Source organism: Maylandia zebra, linkage group LG15 (genome assembly GCF_041146795.1).
Source record: "Maylandia zebra isolate NMK-2024a linkage group LG15, Mzebra_GT3a, whole genome shotgun sequence".
Taxonomy (NCBI): Eukaryota; Metazoa; Chordata; class Actinopteri; order Cichliformes; family Cichlidae; genus Maylandia; species Maylandia zebra.
In genome coordinates, this window is record NC_135181.1 from 2366193 (window position 1) to 2381975 (window position 15783).

General features: G+C 42.4%; 2 protein-coding genes across 2 annotated transcripts in view; both read left to right on the top strand.

The window, feature by feature from the left end:
- Window positions 1-994: 994 nt before the first annotated feature.
- Window positions 995-11133, top strand: gtf2a1 (general transcription factor IIA, 1). The gene is made up of 10 exons (XM_024805114.2): window positions 995-1237; window positions 2924-3025; window positions 4059-4236; window positions 4448-4509; window positions 5209-5284; window positions 5404-5525; window positions 6056-6160; window positions 6826-7110; window positions 8319-8408; window positions 9063-11133. Exons 1-10 carry the CDS (start codon window positions 1208-1210, stop codon window positions 9168-9170), a joined length of 1158 nt encoding a protein of 385 aa, XP_024660882.1. The 5' UTR covers window positions 995-1207; the 3' UTR covers window positions 9171-11133.
- The window catches only part of cep128 (centrosomal protein 128), an 83940-nt gene continuing 77628 nt past the window's right edge, over window positions 9472-15783 (top strand). Inside the window, exon 1 of the mRNA XM_076873659.1 lies at window positions 9472-9560. The gene's annotated coding sequence lies outside the window, so the exon portion shown is untranslated. The remainder of the gene's footprint in view (window positions 9561-15783) is intronic.

Consider the following 15783-nt stretch of genomic DNA (forward strand, 5'->3'; position numbering starts at 1 on the left):
TAAGTGCAAAAGTCAATTAAACTGTTGGTGTTGTTACAAGTGAATACATGAAAAAATTATTAGCACTATTTCTTAAATAGCCTTTATGCATTATATGTGATAAGAATATCATGTTTTTCCTATTAATAATGGTTACATCTATAAACATGTTGGCACTGACAACTGTATAGTGACAATAAAGGCATTCTGTTCTATTCTGTTCTATATGTATATTTTTTAAAATATTATATTTAATCTGCAACAACCAACCTTGGCTATTAGACAAAAGCATTTCTCCAAACATGTTGAATAAAACTGTTAACATTAAAGGAGACATACTATTTCTTGATATTTATTATTATTGTTGGGCTATACTAGTGCAGCTTTACACGAGTCATAGTTTTAAAATAATCTGTATTTATCTTATAGTGGTCTTTGGTTTATTCGCTTTCTAAAATGAGATGCTTTAGGTTCTGATTGGCAGCCCCTCAGAAACCCCTGAGAAAACCTGTCTAAAGCCACCCCAAGGCCTGAGCTTTTAGCTCATGATTTGTACATATGCTGAAGGCATTATTTGAATGTTTTCCCATATTTAATATGAGCATCGATCATTACAGCATACAGTTTTAATATATGATGGAAAACAGGAAAAAGAATAGAAAGAAAAAGAAAGAAAAAATGAAATAAGTTAATTTAAAATGACTTAGCTATATGCTAATAGGCTTTTATTAGCATTTTAAGTAACCAGCTACTTTTATCTAATTAATTCCTCTATTTTTAATTCATCACATGGTTCGTAATACTTACACTTTCCCTAACTCAATAAACAAGATCACAGAGCATTAAGCTAATGCGATCACTGAGGATTCAGTTCCGTTTTCTAAAAAAAAAAAAAAAAGTATTATTAAACTACATTTCCCATGAGCGGCTCTATTAATTGGTCGTCATACTCCGCACGAAATCTCGCGCTATGTGCGACCTGACCCTGCCCTATGTCTCGCGCACTTGCAGCTTCTTCGCTCAGTATATAAAGCAGGACAACGACGGAAGGAGGACGGCTGGGGAGTCGCAGCCCGGGATTGTAAATAAGACCTCCTAAACTGTGTTTTATTTACAAAAGTGATGCCGGCTGTTTTAAAATATCTTTCCCAGTTGTTTTAAATCGTTTTTCGTAATTTTTGGCTCTATTCCTCGCCTATTTCCGTGTGGTTTTTACACTACGCGTATAATGGCGAGCTCGGCTAACTCGAACCCAGTGGTAAGGATCAATCTCTAAGGATTGTCAGCGGGGGAAAATGGGGGTAAAGTTATTGGAAAGCTGTCGACGAGCTGGTTTTATGTATTACAGTAAAATGAGTCTGCTTTAACAAACACTTCACTGTTATATCTATTAAAGGGAATACTTAAGTTTCAGTCAATCGGCCATTATAATTAGTTTTCGAAACTAGGTAGTTCTTTCATTTGAAACCATCTCGGAGGAGGAATGGCTTACTTTAGAGAGGCAGTGTTTGAGTAAAAATAAGAACACGTGTAGAAACTGAGGTTTAACGATGAAGATGTAATTTTAATTTAGTGGTTTATCGGCAGGTTGAAGCTTTCATTAGTTGGAAGGTTACTTTACGTGATCACAGTCTAATAGCGTGTATGGCTAAATTCATTTTTGGTAGACGCTTGAGCTGCCAGGTTGTCTAAAAATGCTTGTTTGTTCGTAGGAGGAAGAAATTGTCAATTTAAGCTTTTATTATTGGATAGCTTATGAAATACAGATGTACGCAAAGCACATTGTCATCATCCACGCCGAGAGAATTGAGCGTTTAATATATATAGTTTATATAAATATATATATATTAAAGCCTCCTCAGTAGAAAGTCGTCAACTGCCTCATCATTGTCCACCATTCCACGACCAGAAGGCAGGGTAGCCGTCCCAAACCACTTCTTTAACCCATACCATATCAAATTTGTCCTTGCTACCTGCCAGCAGAGCCAAAAAATATTTAGCCAAAGCTGAGCACTGATAAGCTAAGACACCGAAAATGTCCTTCACATTCCGCCACACACTATTTAAAAGAAAAAGGCTGTCGAGCGCGCACTCTGCGGCTCCGTAAAATGGCTTCCTCGTCTCCCTTCTCTCTCGGTTCTGGCCCTCCTCCTTTTCGCTGCCTGGTTTTTATACAGCCATATTGGCTCTCTAATATAGACTGCCCGGGATGGGAAGGTGCTACTCAACGCTACGTCACCGGCTCTACATATAAACAGCAGACTGAGCTTTAAATAGTGAGGAGCAGACAGGCCGAGGGGGAGGGAAGGAGAGACCGAGGTCTGCGCTGCGGACATCGGGGCAGCGCAGTGCGGTGGCCCGCGCGTGTGTCGCTTTGTTTCAGCCTCGTATCACTCCGCTGAGACGGGACCGTTGGGCCCTGGCGGAGCTATAAACGTTATGTTTGCTTTTTCCAGCGCGCGCGCAGTTCAGACCCCGGGGACATGATGTTTACCTTAGTAGTAGTAACATAAAGAGCTAGTTTATATGGGTTAGCATAACAAGGCACGTAGCGCCGTGGAAACGCTGCAGCACGAACCCCACACATGATACTCAAGTGGGGGCAGTTTTAGAGTTTAGCTGCCCGCGTGCAACAACTATTACCGTGTCATACCAATGAAAGTCAGTGTGGCGAGGCGTAAATAAATGTGATAATTATAACACCATCAGCTGTATACTTGATGTTTTGTTGTCGTTTTGGCAGCTGGGAAGCCCAAAGAGGTGTGTTTGCTAAGTACACTGTTGAGGGCTAATTTTGACATAAAACCCAAGCTCATAATGATCAATACTGACTGTACCAGACATGTTGTTCATGCTTTACTGGGAAAAGCAAAAGTGTCTCTAATATAAACGCCATACTGTAAAAGTTTCTTTCCTCTTTTCTTCTTTTTTTTCTTCCTCACAGCCTAAATTATACAAGAATGTGATTGACGATGTGATCAATGAGGTGCGAGAGCTGTTCCTGGACGAGGGAGTAGATGAGCAAGTTCTTCTGGAGCTGAAAACGGTAACCGTCCCTGTCAGTGTTGCGCCTGCATATAGTAACTGCAGGGGAAATGCCGCCTCCTGCAGAGGTGTGCGCTCTTTGTAGTAAAGTGTACTGTAGCACGCTCCCCCAAACCAGAGCGCTTTGGAATAACTGCTGACCACTTCCTAGTTTGGAAGCTGTTGTAGTTGCTGTCTGGATGGACAGAAAACAGACTTCTGGAAACTTTCTGATTAACTCACAAAAATGTCATTCATGTCTTGTTCCCCCCCCCCCCCCCCTGTTACCATGGTTTCCTGTGATGGATGGTGCTCTCACTGCCACTGATGTGTTGCAGAATTTGCTTTGCAGCGATTTCTGTATGAGTTTTCTGGTGCAATCACCACCTTATATTCCAGTGTGACTTTCAGTGTTGCTTTACTGTTATAACACCTGCGTATGCCTGTGAGAAGGTGGTGTCTGAATACCATTGAAATGACAACTCAAACAGTGTGTACACTGCATGATATGCTCAATTCAAGAGGAGGCTATGGCACATAAGCCTACTAGGCAATGTGATTGACACAAATAAGCAAAAAATTCAGTCTTAGCTTCATGGATTAAACCAGTTTATTTGACCTCACTTTGAGTTTGTGACCCATTAGTTAATATTGATGTCTGGCTCTCTTCCACAGTCTCTTTTACCTGGTTCCCCCCCTGAGCCTGGTTGTGTTGGAGCTTTCTTCCTGTTAAAAGGGAGATTTTCCTTCCCATTGTCACCAAACACTTGCTCAAAGGGGGTCGTCTGTTAGGTTTTCTCTGTATTATTGTACCTTACAACATGAAGCACCTTGAAGATGACTGTTGTGACTATAAAAATAAAACTGAATTAATTTAAACGATCGGCACGTCTGGTCGGTGTGATGCGTTCACAGGTGTGTCGATAATGACAGAATCTGCGCTAAACATTTACCTGGATGGAGATTTTCATTTCAAAACATGTTAGCATGGATTTAAATGGCGTCTTTGGCAGCTTTCTAACATGTCTTTGTGCTGCCTCCGTTTGTCTCTACAGCTATGGGAGAACAAGCTTTTGCAGTCCAAGGCAGTGGAGGGCTTCCACACTGACGAGCAGAAAGCCCTGCAGGCCGCACAGCAGCAGCAACAACAGGTTCAGCAGGTCCAACAAGTCCAGCAGGTGACCCAGCCAGCTCAGTCCCAGCAAGTCATCCTGCCGCCCCAGCAACAGCAAGGTTAGCCAGCAGTGGCACACAGTGGTAAAAACATTTCTGAACAAGTGCAAAAACCCGTGAACGCCTTTTTGGGCACTAAAAATGTCGCCTGCAGCTTTGAGTTATTTGCCGAACTGGCACAGGAAACAATGAATGCTTACTGATCGTGTGCATTCTTTGTACATTTTATGAAAAATATGAGGAATTGACCTGAAAATGTTTGTCTCCGCAGCTCCCCAGCAGCAAGTCATTGTTCAGGAATCTAAGCTTATACACATGGGTGGAACGGGGATGGTGAGTGGATCATAGCACCAAAAATAAATGAAACTGTTTTTCGGGGAGGCATATAACAAGTAGCAAATGTGTTTATTAACAGACATAGGTGATGCGATATCCATATGTGTGATGAACAGAACGAAGTGCTGCTCATTTTACGTTTTTAACAAATTCAGACATATTTTCTTTGAGTAGAAGTGAGAAGCAAGAGAGGGTCTCTGCAGGCTTCTTCCTTAGTCCAGAATGATTGATCAAGTGTCACACGGATGGGGCAACAGGACTTGGAAGAGATTAACGGACTATTTAATAGCCAGGACTGCAGTGGATATAAGCCAGCAGTATGCAGGAAATCTTTTCCACTTTTTTCAACAGCACATGTTTAACGCAGCATCTGTCCATATGAAGCTTTCATCTCTGCTGCTGCTTCTTTCTGTTTTCTGCAAGTGATTTTTGTATAATCCTCAAACGGTTCTTCAAAGCTTCACTTGCCAATTTTTAATCGTTTTCCAGTGGCTTTGTAGATGCAGCGAGAGGACAAACATGCTGCTTTTATCATGTCAGTCAATGCAATCTGAAGTTCAGTGCTTTAAATTGTAAAGAAGTTCAAAAACATTAAGTACTTAACATTGAAGTCTTTCATTCTTGAACCCTGAAATCCTCTGCTTCTGTATTATTTTGCATGCTTGTCACCGCGTGTGTTCTTCTTTCCTCCTCTAGAGTGCAGCAGCTACCGCAGCAACCCTGGCTTTGCCCACAGCGGTCACCCAATACCAACAGCTCCTCACCAGCCAAGGTAAAACATGTTTATTTGCATTAAATTGCAAAGAAATGCTGTTTTCTCTCTGAACTATCTTCATGTGTAAAACTATATTTACACAACGTGCACCCACACGCTTTGTTTTAACGTCTCAGGCCAGATCCTGCAGTTAGTCCGTGGTCCCAACGGGGCTCAGTACATCATCCAGCCCCAGCAGCAGATCCTCCTGCAGCAGCAGATGCAGCCTGGTGGCGTGCAGGCACCGGTAATACAGCAGGTAAGAACTGTCACGCAGAGGGGCAGGGCTGCATATGACAGGAGGAAATGTGTGTGAAAAACAAAGCCAAATGGAGAGAGGTGGGGGGAAAAAGTCGTGGTGTGTCTGATTTATCTGCGTAATCAGTTCAGTGTCCGTTTGTGACAAGTAGGTTAAATAAGGCTACATATCTGTGGGCCCTGTGGCTCTGACACAGTGGAAGAATCAATTCTTGGAAAAATAACCTCGAAATATGTAAGAAGTGCCATGAAAAACATGAAATGATTCTGGGAAATCGGGAGGATGCTGATTGCTCAGAGCTTACCACTTACCCCAAAAGAAATAGATCCATGACTCCACTACTTGTGACTTTTCCTAAATAAAAACACAGATTCAGATCAAAACTAGTGCCAAATTTCATTCATTCAGTTTAAATTGAGTCGGTTAAAATGTTGCAAAAGTGTTGTGCATATTCAGGTGGAGATCTTGTTTTAAAATAGAGTTTACATGTCGTGTTTGGGTTTTTTTTCCCTTCTCTAATATCTGTTTAGGTTCTGGCTCCTCTGCCAGGAGGCCTGTCCCAGCAAGCAGGAGTCATCATACAGCCGCAGCAGATTGTCTTAACCCCAGGAAACAAAGTCCAAGGCAATACACAGGTCAGAACTTCAGTTCCTCCTGCACTCATTCCATTTATATGGAAGTAGTTTATGCTCTATAGTAGTGTTTCCTCCATTTCTGTTCTCTTTGTTGTTTAGAGAAATTAGAGTCTGTTTAATGTTTTAGAGGAGCGTCTGGGAAACCTTTGTTATTAATAATAACACCTGCACTGTGAAAGCATCGCGCATCAGTCAGTGTCACAGATCAGCCGATTACACTGACAAACAGCATTTCCACTCAGATGTAGTTTTGGTGTGAGTAACTATGGAAAGATTTGGTTAGCTGGCCAGTGTAACTGAGCTACACTGCAAAAATCTGCAACGTTAGCTTTTAAATCAACAGGCTAACATTAGCTCAGAGCAGAGGTCTTCCCTCCACGAGTTCAGTTCTTTAATAACTTTTTCTTTCAGCTGTTAGCCAGCATTAGCTTACTTGCTAACACAGACAAATATCTTGATACCCAACATGGCGACTAGCTGGCAGACCTTATCTTTGCTACAAAAATGCTCCTTGAAGTCGCATCATTTTTGCTGTCCTGTCCTTATTTTGGCTTTGAGTTGGAGTCTGTTGTGTAAAGAGCTGGTTATTTTGTCCCACATGAAAGCAATGCTAACATCATATGGGCGTACATGTTTTTAAACTCTGAGTTTCTTTCTACCGTCAGGTGATGCAAGCAGCAGCTATGGCGCCACAGCCCAGCCAGGCAGCAACAGCTCAGGTCCAGCAGGTCCAGCAGGCCCCAGGAGCAACTGCACCACAAGCCTCAGCGCAGCCCCAGGCCCAACAGCAGCAACAGGCCCAGCCTCAGGCACAGCAGCCTCCCATGATGCTGCAGGTGGACGGAACCGGGGAGACGTCTTCAGAAGAGGACGAGGATGAGGAGGAGTACGACGAAGATGACGATGAGGAGAAAGACAAGGATGGAGCAGAAGATGGGCAGGTTGAAGAGGTGAGCAAGGGAGGAAATAAGAGTGTTCAAAAACTCGCACGTTAAAGTTGCAGTAGGCAAGAATTTTATGGTCATTTAATATGAAGTAAGAAAGCCGTAAACTTGTAGCACTGATGTTTCTGCCCCTCTTCAGAGCTTTTGTTTTCCAGAGTAGCTAGCAGTAGCTTTCCACAGGTAGCTGTCGTTAAACCCCGAAGAAGTAGCTCTGTCCCAGAATTCATAGCGCGGCCCAGCTCAGTTTCCAACAATGGCGGCAGCTAGTTAGTTTTAATGTTACTCTTATTATTCTTTCTGGGTCACAAAATAAACGTTTAACATATTTTCAGGCGAGAATGTAGCTGTGTAAACCTCAAATATCTGCTCAGTTTATCAGGACACCGCATATTTTCAAAAGCGCTCCGACGTTTTCGGAGACGTCTGTTACCCACTAGCTCGATAGCTAGCCGGGGGCTAGGCTAACTAGAGCCGTGAGAACACCGGACTCCCGGCAAATCGTTTTCAAACCCACCGCTGTCTTTCACTACTCAGGTTAAACATGATATATAAGTCACTTAGATAACTTAACAATGTAATTGTTTGGCTTTTTTTTAGTATTTTATTTGTTCCTGAGTAAATCGGTTTGGCTGAGATTAAAGTTATAGTTTTTACACAGCTGAATAAACATCAAGCAGACAGCTGATTATCAGAAGTGTGAGATGCTCGAGAATTTACTCCGGTGTCCTGTTATATTTTAGATAGCAAGGAGTTTATTAAACTTCACTGAAACAATCTGCAAATGTCATTTAAATTTAATAAACTATCATCTTGTCTTTATTTTTAGTTAGCACAGACCTGAAACACTTAAAGCTGTAAGCTAATGATAGTTATATAAGAGCAGATGCTGCTGGTGCAGTAAGCTGTACTTTTACGTCCAATGGATGATGATCTGATTAGTCGACTATCAAAATAATCGTTTGTGGCAGCCCTACTACAAAGGTTACTCTGTAGTTTGTGTGGCTTTTCTGCAGAAGATTTTATAACACAGCAGGTTATATTTGGCACTGTTTGGTATCGGGCAAAAAGGAGAACGGGTTTAAAATCAAACTATTACTTGTTGCAATCTAGATTTGTGCTTTTACTGTTTAAATAAAGAAAATCCTGAATCTTAAACCACGTTTCTGAGCAGCAAACATTTGTGATGAATCTGATTGTTTTGGTTTCCTACTCAGGAGCCGCTGAACAGTGGAGACGACGTCAGCGACGAAGAGGACCAGGAGCTGTTTGAAACAGACAACGTAGTGGTGTGCCAGTACGACAAGGTAGGAACTGATATATTCTGAAAGGCTGCAGTGTGTTCAAACCTGCCTGTGTATAAATATGCGAGTGCCTCTTTGGTACTTTTATGACATGTCTTGATATAGATCCTCCTGCGCTGGGGCCCGTTGGCTTTTATGCATATCCGACTCGTTTAGTTTCACATCAGCATCCAGACAAAGACGTTAACGCTGAGATTTGCAGAAGCAGTGAAAACAAAGAGATTATAAAATAACAGCGCAGAGCAGTTTTACCGTGTTAATGTGATTGGTACTCAGCATCGCTGTCAGCCTTTGTTTGCCAGTATCATTCAGGGCGCTGGAAAGGCTGCTGTAGATTGAAGGACGGGGCTTAAACAGTTTTCACAGCAGCCTCCTCGTTTTTGGGGGAAAATGTCAGAAATCGTTAAAGAGGTATTTCACATTCCTTGTTGTGAGTCTTCACTGTTTGCCTTTGATTCCCATCACAAAGCATCGAGTTGTTACATTATTTGATGTTAATTCAGTGGAGAAAGGCTCCAGCAGCGGTTAATGCCACAGTGAGTTTGTCTGGCCTCGGCGCAGAGGCTAAAGACATCAGTCTGCGTCCACTGTAAGCTGAAACAATGTCCATCTGTCCTTGACGCCTACAACACTCATTTCCTTCTCTTTACTCTGCAGATTCACAGAAGTAAGAACAAATGGAAATTCCACCTGAAGGATGGGATCATGAATCTGAACGGGAGAGACTACGTCTTCTCCAAAGCCATCGGGGATGCCGAGTGGTGAAGCAGAAAAAGGAACGGGAGAAAGCAACAGGAGCAGGATCTCTGTAACTCCTATCCAGTTAACAGACAGTTTAGCATCCTTCCACATCCTGTGACTGGATTCATTCAGGAAACTGTTTCTGAGACTCAGAACTCTTGAGACAAACCCAAAGGACTGTGAGGTACTGTAAAACCCGGGTGTAGTCAGAAAACACTCGACTAGCCTTGCGGGATGAGAAACCAACAGAGGAAGGGAAAAGCCCCGTGAGCCGAGCACCGTTTCTCTTTATTTCTTCTTCCAGGCTTCTCTGCCTTTCCCCCCCAGAGAATTCACCTAACTTTGGAAAGAAAGCATTTCACCATCATACAGGTGTAGAGGACCAGGGTGACCTCGGCTTCCCTGCCACACAAGGTCAGAGGTCATTCGTTATAACCCCATAGATGAGAAACACCTTTGCAATCACTGTAGTCGGTTGACTGGATTGACTCGTGTCTACGTTCGTGTCCAAACTTAGTGCCACCAGTCGAGATCGCTGCCTTTAGAACGACCAGAATCACCTGTTTTTGGCTTCTTTTTTTAATATCCTAATTCTGTCTGAATTCACGTTTATGAAAAAGGTGCTCCAGAATGTTTTTATGTAGGCGACCTGTTCTTTAAACATTATGTTTTAAATGCGTTTCATGAAGGAGTTAAAAAAGAAGGTAAAATAACATCACCTTACAATAACTCGTTTTTTTTATCTTCGTCGCAGCACTTAACCCCCCCTCCCCCAGCACCCCCCCACTGGCTTCTCTGGGGCTTCATTCCATCTTTAACGTTAAGAATAAAATAAAGATAAAAGCGTGAGACACTGAATTCATTTAAGGATTGTACAAAGGTGTCTCAGTTTGTCCTGTTGGTGAATCGCCTTTGCTTTTATTTTTAGTTCTCTGCAGCCGTCGGAAATTTTGCACTGTCGGTTTATCAGTGTGTTGTGAAGTCAGTCAGTCCACTTAATCAATAGCCGCAGAGACGTGTGTGTGTGTGTGTGTGTGTGTGGGACTGTACAGACACGTGGTGAGTGTGTGTCGTTGTCGCTGGTTTTCTGTGAAAAGGTTTCAGTTTATTTCTCTCACAGTCTGAAAATGTCACAGAGCAGTGAGGTTGGTGTCTGTCCTGTTTTTTCTATTTATTTCTGAAAGTTCATAAATTGTTTTTCTTTTTTTTAAGGTTGGAAAGCCGCACCAAACTGTGCTCTTATAATCTAACAAGTGTTCCTTTTTCTTTTCTTTTCTCCTTTCTTCTTATGTCAGCCTGATAAAAGCTGCACGGCGCTGTTTTCCAAACCATTTCGTCCACCGTATGTTCTCGTCTGCTTCCGTTTTATTCATGACTTTTAAACTGAGGATATTTTCTATCCAAGTGAGTTTAACTCGAGGGGGGGTTGTGTGTGTCTCTGCAGTTTGTTTTTAGTGCCCCTGTTGCAGCAGTTTGAAATAAAGTATATATGTGTTTTGACTGTTGTGTCGACGTGGTGCTTGGGTGGCTCCATAGTTGTTTTTTAGCTGCACAAAGAAAACCCTGATACAGGACCTGATGGAGAAAACAGAACATTTTTCACACGATTTAGTTGAATTATATGAAATTTTTACATGAAAGGCCAAAGGAAGACTTTCCACACATGGCCCCCAGTAGATTTATTTCCTTTCCTCTGTTCGTCATTTCCATATGTAGATGTCGTGCGTGCCTTTTTGAACTTTAGTTCAGTTTTTGGTGGGGGGGGGGTCACAGATGCTAGACTGAGAAGGATGTCTTATTAAACTGTGCTCTATAACCATTTTGTCGTGTGTTCTGCTCTTCTGATGATTAATGAACTGTACTGTTGGTATTCGTGTAATTTTCCTAAATCAAGTTTGGAATCAAACTCAAGGTTGTGCTTTGAATACATAAAGTTGTCTTTTGCATAAAAAGAAAGAAAGAAAATTAAAATTTAATTTTTGCATTATTTTGTGGCCTAAATCAGTGTCACTCTCGCCCCCTCTGTTTCTTCCTACCTTCTTCTGTGATACCTGGTCAGCTTTTTGGTTCTGCGCTGATAAAAGCAAATTTATCGATTACTCGTGGGAGCATCTTGAACACTAAACTATTTAACTGTTATTTCAGTTACTTTTAAACTATTTTTGCTCACATTTTTAATCCTGTTGAGACTCCGTTTTTAACTGCTACTATTAGATGTGGCTCGAGCGGTAGAGCAGGTAGTCTAATAATCAGAAGGTCAGCGGTTCCTCCAGTTTACCAGCTGGAGGGGTTCCTGGCCAAGATCATTAGGAAGTGTTTAAATATGTGTGTATAAAAGTTGCGCTTCACCAATTCAGTCTCCATTTCCGATTTGTGTCACACTTCTTCTAGGGGAGTAGTTGGTGAGTGCAGACCTGGTATCGTCTGGAGCAATCTGTTAGCGGCCGAGGCAATCAAAGGTTTTTGAGTCAGTACTGTGTACTCTTTAGTAAACGGTTTCATTTTGCACGTGAGATAGCATCAGTTTTCTGTGAGCGTCAACACACATTTTTCCCGGTGGTTGCCAGGGGGTCGTGAATCTCTAGCAAGATGGCAGTCAGTTTGATCGTGACCACCTTCAGCCTCTAGCAGCTACTAGGATGCATCTTATCCTCACAAACGGTGGTTGGCAGGTGGTCATGGACTGGTCTTTAGTAGAACTGCAACTGCTACAGTGTTACACATTTGAAATGGTGGAAAATTAGCAGTCACATGACTGCAAGACCTTAACAAATACCAGTCCCCTTCCCATTTAGTGAGCCAACTGTTTCATGAGTTTATTACTTATGTGTTTCATTATTCTTTAATGAAACTTCTAATGCCGTTCATACTTTTTAAATGTTTTTGGTTGTTTTTTTCTCTGACATTTAAATTTTAAATCTGTTTCCAAGACACTCAAACCAGTAGTCCTGTCTGCTAGCTACCAATGACGACGGAGTTTTGTAGCATGGCTGAAGCTGGTACTGTAAATATATATGAGGTACATTGTTTTGTGTAGAGAGTGAGCCACATTTTACACATTAGGAATCAAGGCAGTTGAATCCATTGAAACTTTGAGTGACAAAGATGGCAACAAGGACTAATTTCTTTTAAGCAGCGCCTCGGACAAACATCAGGAGCCAAACACTTTTGTTTCTTCTTTTCTTTCTGTGGTTTAAGTTGTTAAGTTGGCCCTCGATTTAACTCAAAGGAGCATGAAATGTCTTAAATCTATCTTGTCTTAAGCTGTAGCTAACTACAGTTATTTTTGTCTTTAGCAAACCGTTATCTTTTTGCTAACTTGCTAACCAGCTAAAGGCGCTCGGTGTCAAAGGCTTACTGTCTGACAGACAGCGGGGATTATCCTCCTTGCAGACATGGGTATCTGTAAACACCATTCATAAGTCTTTCTGTGACACTTCTCTGAAGTATGTAGTTGTGTTTATGTTAGGCGTCTTTGTGGATGAGTCACACAGTCACAAACAAATGGGCAGACATGGTTGTCTGCAAGGACCAACCATCCAAGTCTTCATCACTGTGGCCCACGTGCTCCGGGAACGTGCTGTAATACGGCTTTAACTCAGCACGATTCAGATTTCTTGATTGAAATATAATCCTTGCACATACTGTCTTTGTCGCTGCGTAACAGCTCTGTAGGATCACTTTCATGCATTTGCTGCAACCTGCACGAGACCCCGAATCTGCATCGCCCAATCTTCTTTTCCATTTTTCTATATCCCACCATCTGGATGACTGTCAGGGTTTGCACAGCATGGGCGTTTTCCCGGCTTTTCCTCTAATTCCTACCCAAACCGACACAATCCCAGCGTATTTCCTTTCAGGTAATTATGAGATAAAGGTGTGGTGCAGTCGGGGATCAAAGCTGAATCAGAAACTACATGGAGATTTTTGCACTTGATTGTAAATGGATTTGAGGGCAGACTGTCACTTCTACAATATATCACACTTCAGCGCTGAATAGACGTAGCGGAGGAGCAGTGTATCCCTGGCTGCTTCTGATGAAGTGGGCCCATTTGCTACTCCTGGGCACTCAGACATAAGAATCTGAGCTGCTGGCGAATGAGGCTTATAATGAGACCCTGGAGATGTCTTGCTCAGACTCTACAGCTTTCTCTGCTTACCAGCTAACCTGTGGTGACTGCCAATCAGCTACGTAGCAAGTGGAGTAGCCGGGCCTGCTGGCTGTGGCATGTAGAGCTTACCAAAGTCTTAGAAAACAGCAAACTGTGACAAAACAGAAAAAACGGGACAAAAACCTTCATCTGTTTTCAGCAGAGATTCTGTCTATCCGGACTTTGGCTGCAGCAGGACTTTTATAGTATCCTAGACTGTCTCACATCAAGCTGTGAATGTTGTTCTAAACAGGTTGTCACTTTTCTTTTTTATTATAGGCCTGCTTCAAAAAGCCAATGCCATATAATTGCTATCTGTGCTGTTATGGGGTGATTTCCTCTGTGGAGTACTTACCGAGTTGATTCAGTCATTCTTACACGAATGGGTAAGTTATTTAAAACTAGGGAACAAAGGTGTATTAAAGTGAAACCTTATTGTGTTTGATACCTCTTTCAACACCTTTCAGAATTGGTCATTTTTAGTTTAGGTGGGGAGGCACTTTAGCTTTGTCCCCATATTTGAGCTGTTTTGGTTTCTTGCACTATAAAACCAAAGAAGCCCTCGACATTATATGAAGCAGCTGGTTTTAAGCATATTCCCAATCTTACCCTAAAGTCATCAGTTTTAATACCTGTGTCTGACTCAAGTAAAAGTCATGTGATTTAAGTCCACGTGGGGCAGAAAGCCTGCGATGAATCATCTTCGGCTAAATCTGCAAGTACGGTGCTGCAAAGTCTGCAGTCTTAGTTCACCTCAGTACGCATGAATGCTCCAGCACTTCTCTGCTTTTTGTTTTATTACTGGGGTTGTGCAGGTGGAGTTGCATCACTGTTTCATGTATTTCTGGTTTAGGATCATCTTCACACGGCAACAGCTGTAATTTGAAACGTCGCCTGTCAGCAGGAACTTTCTCAATAAAAACAATTTCCAGTTTATTAGAAATAATTGATCCAAAGTAGACACATGTTCTAAATTGCCTTCCATACACACTTGCACAATAACTAAGGTTTACTATCAGTAGTATAGAGTAGCACTTGTCACATCATCCTGTGTATAAAGTATTAGAATGTATTTTGTTGAAGGCTTGGAGCCATTTTTCTTTCCTGGTTTAACTCAAGTGTCTGCAAAGGTTGTAGATCCTAAATATGAAACTCATTTCCTGATGAGTGAAACCACCTGCAGAACAACAGAAGAATGAATGTTTTCACTGACTAAAACCCTGCAGTTCGCTCTGGTCATCATTCAAGAGCTCTCCAGGAGACAGAGGAACTTGACTCTTTAAGAGGGCCATCCACGTTGACCGGGCCAACGAAAGGAATGACGCCAAAAATGCAAGAGATTTCTTTTTGTTTCCACAACCAAACACTGGATGCATACTCGTAGGCTTTGACCTCGTCAGTCCCTCTGTTCACGACTCCTTTTCCCACTCTATTTGAGTTTGGCAACCTAATCCGGTGTTATCGAGGTGCATCGTCGGGGACGGGCCTGCTTATTTGAGGAACGGCTTGGAGATGAGTTTATTTGTAATACTGGGAGAGGAATGATGAGGCAGGCCTGAGACCCAGCTAGAAGAAGAATATCAAAATAAATCCATTTCACAGTCTCATTCAGTTTGCTTGGCTCGGCCTATTACTTGGGCCATGACCGTACCTGCAAGTCTGTAAAATTCCATGTAATCATTCGGGAAAATGCTGGATTCTGCAGGTATATGCCACTACCACCAGTCGCTTTGTGTGCACCCAGACACCTACGCAAATGTGCATAGACTTTGATTTTTATCAGTCTTGTCGTGCACACACTCGTGAACAGTGAGTTAACACTAGCTGGCAGCGGAGACGTCCTCTCATGAAGGCAGCCAGGCCCATCGTGCTCCAGCTCCAGAGTGCTTTGCATCTGAAGGGTCCAGACTGGCTCGCTGTTAATACGTGATTGGAAGAGATGGACCTGAAGCCGTGGAAAATGTTCAACTGAAAATGATGTCCCGTCCGCTCGGAAATTCACCGCCAAGCGAGGTCTGGAACGCAGTCAGCGGATGCCACTCTTAATTTTCCCGACTTTGAAAGTAGAGACCATTCCAGTTTGTGAGGTTTAGAGTGATACAAAGTTGGGAATGTTGCACTATATTTTCCATGCTGACACAAATTGCAGCAATCTGATCGAATATCTTCAAGACAAATATGGATGCAAAATGTATTTTATTTTTTTTAAAGAAAAAGATGTGAACTAATCCCCACTCGCCCTGTTCATCTCTAAAGTCACTCAGGAGAGGAAACGCTAACCTGATGTTTAGCCACTATTAGCAGAAGGTTTCCTTTAATGCCTAACAGCTCAGCATCACAGAAGTTCACATGGGTCTCAGATATGCTAGCTTTAAGCTCCCCGCTGATTGTAGAAGTCACTGGTTTCCACACAGGGATGGAAAAATACCACGATAACGCTGGAAAAAACAACCAGGACATCCCAAAGGAGACACACAGCTTTAACA

What these genes read in the sequence shown, in the direction of transcription:
- gtf2a1 (XM_024805114.2), top strand. Translation starts at nt 1,208, where the DNA reads ATGGCGAGCTCGGCTAACTCGAACCCAGTG. An exon ending in CGGCTAACTCGAACCCAGTG is followed by an intron (nt 1,238 to 2,923) that starts GTAAGGATCAAT and finishes TCTTCCTCACAG; the next exon opens with CCTAAATTATACAAGAATGT. An exon ending in AAGATGGGCAGGTTGAAGAG is followed by an intron (nt 7,111 to 8,318) that starts GTGAGCAAGGGA and finishes TTTCCTACTCAG; the next exon opens with GAGCCGCTGAACAGTGGAGA.